This window comes from Molothrus ater, chromosome 4 (assembly GCF_012460135.2).
Source record: "Molothrus ater isolate BHLD 08-10-18 breed brown headed cowbird chromosome 4, BPBGC_Mater_1.1, whole genome shotgun sequence".
NCBI classification, from domain to species: domain Eukaryota; kingdom Metazoa; phylum Chordata; class Aves; order Passeriformes; family Icteridae; genus Molothrus; species Molothrus ater.
Window position 1 is genome coordinate 47,069,108 of NC_050481.2, and position 7,717 is coordinate 47,076,824.

Consider the following 7,717-nt stretch of genomic DNA (forward strand, 5'->3'; position numbering starts at 1 on the left):
TTCATATGAATGGAGTAAGAGGAAAGCAGATCACCCCTTAAAATCTGAGCATTTGCCATCTGCTATATGAGAAGCAGGCAACACTACTGAAAAGAACAAATACTGGAAATCTAATACCCTATCCTATTTGGATTATCAGCATTCATAAAATTTTTGAAAAAAATAGTAAATCTCATCATAAATTTACTGTGAGCACCATCACTCCTGTGGTATGCTTCCAGTGTAGCTAGGCCCACTCTTTGTCAAGGTGCTTCCTCGGAGACTAAGATTTATATTTATTTATTTTTATTCTCAAATATCTAATGTGTCAGTGTGCAAAGGGAAGAATAAACACATTCTAACTCTCAAAACCTGAAAAAAAGGTCACCCCATAAAAAAGTAGTTTGTTTTCCTATTATCTATAGAGAGTCATCAACATGTAAGTATCACAGAATCATAGAATGGCTGGAGTTGGAAGGGACCTTAATGATCAACTAGTACCTTAAGGTCCCTTCCAACACTAACCATTAAGAAAATTCATAAACCCAGTCTGAAGAAAAGACAGAGACAGGCACAATGGTCAAAAGGAGTTCGATCAATTGACTCAAGGTTACACAAAAGAAATCAGAGTAGGAAAGGAAGCCAGTCCTTCCGATTTCTAATCCTAAGCAATGCAGCTTGCCCAGTCAGGCTGTGGTCCAGACCAAATACTATAGATACCACATATTATGAAGAGCAGATTTAAAACAGCTATTTCAAGTATGAAGTCTGCAAAACAACCTGAACTAAGATGTTGAAAATATTCAATACAAAATAAAAAGCATCGGTGCCTCATCTGCTGCTCAGAAACCCCTTCTGAAGCTCTGCTCTGTTGTGCTGTACTCAGAAATGCAGTGGTGCAAACTGACCTCTATCCATATCATTACTTCTTAAAGCAAACATTACAAGATCTCCTAAAATTAGTAAGAATGCCAAAGCAAATGACAATAAGTTTAAAGAGCCAGCAAGCTTACTTACACAAAGCCTCGGAAACGATTGAGATCATTGTTAGGACTTTCACACTCTATTCTACTGGAAAATTCTTCTGGATCAATTTCAGAGACCTAAAGCCATGGGAAGGGAAAAAAACCCAGAGAACTCAGACAAAATGTGTAGAACCTAAAATTCATTGTAAATTTAGAGGTTCAGATACTACTATCTAACAATTTAGCCTCTAAACTGTAGGTTGCTGATGGTGTTGATGGTCTCCTACCCAGTATAAATCAGATTTACACAGCATAGGACTTCCTAGTAAATATTAAACACTGTCAAGTATCACTTGAATTGCTGATATTTTGAGAACACTGGAGAGGAAAAAAATGGGTGGAAGGATGAGGAGGAAGAAAAAAACACAAAAGCAGTATGAACATCTGAAAGGCAGAGATTTCCCATAGATTTTTCTCATTGTATGATAATGAAAAAACAGAAAGAAGAGACACTGTCTCCTCTGCAAGCAGAATTTCTTACAGACTTTTTTTCCCAATACCATGACCAGGATGGTTTCCGTGCTAACACAAAGCAAGCAGGGAGAGCATTGCAATGATGTTTGAGACTTACAAGTACCAAAGAAAGGGCTGTTATGAAAGACCAGAACTACCTATTGCAAACAAAAAGTGGGTGAGCATTTCAGTGAAAAGTCAAGTGAAACAAATCTCCTGTATTAATAAGAATGAAACATGACCAGAAGTAAGAGAAAAACTAAAAGGCCTTATCTAGGAACTACCTGCGATTGTGATTTAATTTCAATTAATGTCATATGAATATGCTTCTAGTCTCTAGTATAACACAGGCTTGCCTCGAGTATAATTGAGTCATTTCCAAGCTGAGTACTTGCCACTAACTCTTTGGAAAGTCATTTGTTTTACTTTTTAAAAAAAAACCCTAATGACCAATTAAGGTTTCAAACTCCCAAGCATAATTCTCTAATTCACAGGTGTTAGTGAATATATCTTTGACAAAATTACAAGTCTCTGAGAAGGCTGTACTCCATCAACTGGATGACTTCACACTGGCAGAACAGCATCTGTGAGCTTAAAACACAATCCTGTAAGTAGAATTTGGAACTCAGAAGACATCATATTGTCACAAGTACTTTGTTAGCTTGATTGAAATTCTTTTTTTGCTATGTTTTGCTATATTGATTTGTTGCACTGCATCGACCTGAAGTCAGTATGAACACAGCCTTTGACACAGATACATTCAGTCTCTTTGCAAACTTAGTTAACTGTGAAAGACCTGTCTCCCTACTGACCCTTCTCATGTTGATTTGCATCAGAGGTACAACATTTCTGTAAGATGTTATAGACAGAATGCTTGACAGATGCTTTGCAAGAATTTTGCACTGTACACTGATTACCCAAATAAGAACTAATCTCAAAGTGAAATAGCCAAAGCAGTCAATTATTTTCTTCCACTGTCTGGAAACATCTAAATATATATTGCTGGTAGAGCTTCCTGTAATGTACCTTGAAACAGCAAGCACTGAAACTCTGGGTGTAATTTATAGTGAACACAGCTATCTACACTCTGCCAGCATAAAACAGAGGTTACAAAAACTATGTCCAAAAGCAGCTGTCTTGATATGGATACTCAGATCTTCCTGGACTATTAAGTTTATTTTCTATATTTTTTCATTATATGTGTAATTTTGGCAAAGCAAATACTGAGAGTAGAAGCCTTTGTACGTTGTTTCTTGAGAAGTTTTCCTATGTTTCCTGGCACAAAAGAGAAGATTTAAATTTTGGCAGAATTAATTACTTGAATTTTGTGTAAAAGTCCCTAAAGAAGGGAGACAATAAAGATGGAAACTGAGTAAGGGAGCTGGGAATGACAAGCATCAGACACTCACTGAAATGGGGAGATGCAGATTCCCAGGGCCAAGCCCGCTTGCTTTGGCTGTGCTGTGTTCCTGCCACATACACCATTTGATAACATAGCATGGGAATGGAGTGGGTGTATGCCTAAGGTGGAAGAGGAGACCTAGGAATGCCTTTGATCAGCTTGGCTTAGGCTTCCCAGAAGAAAAGAACAGCATTTGCCACTAGCTTTGAGGATGCTGCAGCCAGGGCTGGATTCAGTCACTGACCATGCAGGCTGAGATGGAAACTACTGCTGCAGTTCTTTGCTACTTCTTATAATCTAATAGGAAATATTTGCTGTTCACAGTGGTTTAGTGCTAATGGTATATCAGCTTCTCCACTCCCATGAACCTGTACGTGGTTCAGCTAACCACATGAGGGGTATAAGGAAAAAGAGATTAAATCCTTCCTAAGAGGAAGCAACATTTTAGTATCTTGAAAGCAGCAGAGTAATGTCAGTTTGTTCACAAAATAGTTTATCATCCTCAGGAAGTCAGCCCTCTTCTGTTTTGCGTATTTCTCTTTGAATGCCAAGATGGTTGGAGACAGTGTTCTATGTTTCATTGCCCACTGCTATTTAAGAAGCCTCAAGTTACTCTCCTCATTTCTTTCCTGTTGTTATTTAAGCATTGAAAACATAATTCAAAAATCACTATGAGATCTTCAGCTCCTGCCTCTTGCTTTCATTTTACGTTGCCTTCTCTTAAAGGAATCGATGTGCATCAATGGGTGCTCCATTGATAAAATTTTTCATTGTGTTTCTACTTGCTCAGTCACAAAGATGCAGGACTTACCAATCTGGAAAAAGATTAAGACTCTGTAGTTTTTGTATTCATATGTTCTTTAATTTGGTGTTGTTAATTCCTTTTCTTTTGAGGTTAAAAAGTGGGAGAGGTCAGACAGTCAACCCCTTACACAGCATTGCCAGTTTTACTCAGCCTGAGTTTAAAAGGACAAATTCCCAGGCTGGAGCTCAGCTGGAGGTGCACTCAAGGTCTGTGAAACAGACCATGGCTGCACATTCAGAAACCAAGCAATCCTGACAAGAAGACTCTACAATAACTATAAATGGTTTTTTTTCCTATTTGACGACAAAAATGAACAGTCCTGAATGGTGAAGGAATTGACACTTTTTCTGGACAGTATGACTCTTCCTACAATTTTGGTACAAGCTTTCAGAAAATGAAGAAATCAGTCTTTTTCTTCAGTGGAACTCAAATCAGACCTTGGTAGCAGGAGCTGGTATGAGAATTGGGCCACCTCAGTATGCTGTAAGCCTGAAGAACCATTGGAATTTTGCTTTGTGTAACAATATGTATATAAAAAAGGATCAAACAGTCCTTCCTGCCTTGCTGTTTTAAGATTAAATCAATAAATAAAAATAAAAACAGAAGTAAAAATAAAAGTAAGCGCATGACTGTTTGGGGATAAGAAACAGCCTTGTTTATGGATAGCACATCATGCCTTTGGTATTACCATATCCACTAAGTAATGGCACGTAGAGACAACTTTTCCTCATTTCCTCACCACTGCTGTAAATTCAGAGGCAGTGGAGGTAATTTTTATCTCCAGAGGAATAAACACTTGGTTGTTATGGACAACACTGAAGCTCCCTGCTGTTGTTTTAAGCATGGTGTTTCAGCAGCAGAACTGAAGTCTACAGAAACGTCAAGATTCTTTAATCTTTTAATACTGTCTTTTTTGCGCCAGCCTCCAGCATTCTGGCTGAGGCATAATATTAAAATATTATATGGGAGTAACAAAGGGTTGGCAATGTGAAGAAAGGGTGAAAAAATAGTATCTGCTCTTCTCTTTAGGTCTTTGTATAGCACAGAAATCCCTTCTAAAAAACTCCAATTTCTCACCCATGACATGTTATGCACCATAAGTAACTACTTGAAGTTTACCTGAATTGTCAATTTTGCTGGTTTTCATTACTTGAAACAGATCTGTCTTTCTCTGGGTTATGTGAACATGCAAAGATTTGCTCCAAAACCACTCAAGCAACAAATTAGAACTGTGTTACCTAGTACCTTGTTTTTCAGATGGGGATTGATAAACTACCATGAATTAGGTAGTCTAGAGGGCTGTTTGGGTTTTTTTAGTTCACCACCTGTCATGTCAGCTTTCTTACACCACTAGAAAAGCAGAATTTTTACCTGCTCTGAATATCCTCTCACCACCTGCCTCTGCTTTAGATTGGTTTCTCCATCAAGACCTGCAGTTTCAATATAACAGATCCCATCTGGGTCACTAGAATATAACAGCACCATGTCAGCAGGAATGATTTCATTGCGTAAAAGCCGGACAAAGTCCCCAACATGGACATTTTTCCAGCACTCATCTGTGTATTTCTTCTCTTTCCTGGAACACACAGAAGAACAGTTATTTTTTTACAAATGCATAAGCTGAAACTGAGAAAAACCTATAGGTGCTTTTTGTGATGGCTACTACAACATATAAAAAGTGACATTTTCCAAAATACTTGTTTTCCCAGATGGAAACAGAGTATGCAAAAAAGAAAAAAACCCCATTCACTATACTTCCTTCATCTTTGTATTTTACATCTTGGAATATCCTTTTATGACAGGTATAAAAGAAAAACAATTACGTGGGCAGCACAGGTATATTCTTAGAGAAGTTTTTTGATGGTTAATTTAGAATATGATGAATTCCTGTCTTTTTATCATCCATGATAATAAGTGCCTAGCAGACTCCCTGCCTGATTTGCACACACAGTGTGTAACACTGCAGTCCTGCATGGTGGAATACAGATGTTAACACTCATACTGAATGAACTGTGTGATGCACTCAAGTAGAAAACCATCCTGTTCTCTTTAGGGAAATGGCATCACACTACGAGTACGACATGATGCCATTAATGAGTGATAAACTAGCAGCCTTTCAATTTCCATTAAGCTATTTTAGAAGAATTAAAAATACACCTCTCAAAACAAATGCCATGTTTAACAATGCTTAACTAGTCAAAGTAACTTGGTTAATACAGTACAAACATACGCATGAACTCATTTGCCTCAAGCAGAACTTTTTTCCAGATTTTACACTAATATGATAACCATTTAACAAAACTGGTGATCTAGTCACAATTAGTTCCTGATTGAACAGATCTAAATAATCCTGCTTGAGCAGGGGGGTTAAGACTAAATGACTTCAGAGACCTTTTCCAAATTACATTATTTTATGCTTCTATAAGTATCCAGAAGGTAAGCAAAAGAGTTATTACTAACTCTTTCATATAATAGTCATAATCAAATAATAACAATAAACCACAAATACTCTTGTCTCTTACCTGCTATATACTTTGGTTACTAAGTTGTTTATCTGTTTATCCATTTTGTACCTTGAATAATCTTCCAGACCATCCTTCACTGCAATAATTGTCAGAACCCCAATTAGAGGTAGCATTGTAATTTCTTTTTGGAAAGCTTCAACTAGAGGAACCCAATTTAGGACAACCAGAAATAGGAAATATAAATTGGCAATTCTGAAACAAAGAGAAAACACGGGATTTAACTGTGCTAGCAGGCCATGATCCTCATTTCCCCACTCCATTCCCATGTCCAATACAGACATTTAAGTTATCAGCAATTTATCTTTTCTTCACCCACAATTTAAGGAATAATTATCCCAAACTCTGTTTTCACTATCCAGTCAATAGACTACTTAGCAACACAGTTGCTTAACATACATGACCAGGTAATGCAGAAACCAAGAATTCTCCTGTATTTTCAAACTGTTGTCCAGGCACATGTTTTCCAGAGTGAGGCACTGATGAATTTTGCACTCTCAGATTTCCAGGTCCTTTAAACTAAATTTTATCATCTCTTAGGGAAGATGACATATTTTAAAAAGGGAGCCATCCTGTAACCTCCTTGTGTAGCTTGACAAATCTGCAGCTCTCCAAGCAGAAGGAAGATGAAAAAAACCGGCAAGGCAGAAAGACATGAGGGAAGCAGAAATAGACAATTGCAGGAAATAAGCTGAAAATCCCACTGTTGATTGGTGTGTGGCAGTGCTCCAAGAGCAAGGAACAGTTCCATAGTCCAAAGAACAGAATAAGCAGAAAGTACATAAGCTTAGGAGAAAAGGATTAGCTCAACAATGATGATACTCAAGAAACTCTGGCCATATATAATGTATCTTTTCAGAAGCGATAGGTCAGCAGGAGGAATAATTTTTTAATATATAGTAACACACACAAATGTTTAAATAGAAGGATTCAGCTTCAGAAGAATTACCACAATCAAAAAGGAGTTCCTTACCTGTGAAATTGTTCAAATAAATTCCGTGGTAAAAAATTCAATAAAGTATACCTAGTAGTTCGTATTTTGTTGTTCATGTAAAGTTTTGATACTTTTTCATACTCTTCCTTAAAATGTCCCAAACAGGGTATCACTATCCTATGTTTGCCAGTAGTTTTTGATGATTGATAGCACTTGGTACTTGAATTGTTGCTGCTGCATTCTCTGCCCTCTGTCGATATCAGTCGCTGCCATCGGTATCGGGCCCAGCGGATGGGATCTGCCATTGCACCTGAAACACTTTACAGTCCAAGGAGAGTCATCTCTCTGAAATGTTTGAAAATACAGCAAGTTACAGAACAACTCTGTAAAGGCTTTCAACAAAAAGTCACAGCTACCATTTTGAATGAGCCTAGGAAAACAACTAATTTTCATAATGAACCCAACCCAGACTGTTAATAGGTTATGTAAGGTCAGGAACTTCTGCTTCAAAGATTGAATTTATCTGAATTTCATCAAACCTTTCAGGATTCTATAATTTGATTACTTTGTTTAAAATGCACAATATTTTTGTAATAG

At 37.3% G+C, this 7,717-nt stretch overlaps 1 protein-coding gene across 1 annotated transcript in view; it reads right to left on the reverse strand.

Annotated features, from left to right (window-relative positions):
- The window catches only part of ATP10D (ATPase phospholipid transporting 10D (putative)), a 30,939-nt gene extending 23,514 nt beyond the window's left edge, over nucleotides 1–7,425 (reverse strand). Inside the window, exons 1-4 of the mRNA XM_036381514.1 lie at nucleotides 7,160–7,425; nucleotides 6,187–6,381; nucleotides 5,036–5,240; nucleotides 997–1,082 (exon numbers count right to left, since the gene is read on the reverse strand). Coding sequence (XP_036237407.1) covers nucleotides 997–1,082; nucleotides 5,036–5,240; nucleotides 6,187–6,381; nucleotides 7,160–7,425 — 752 coding nt within the window. The remainder of the gene's footprint in view (nucleotides 1–996; nucleotides 1,083–5,035; nucleotides 5,241–6,186; nucleotides 6,382–7,159) is intronic.
- Nucleotides 7,426–7,717: the final 292 nt, after the last annotated feature.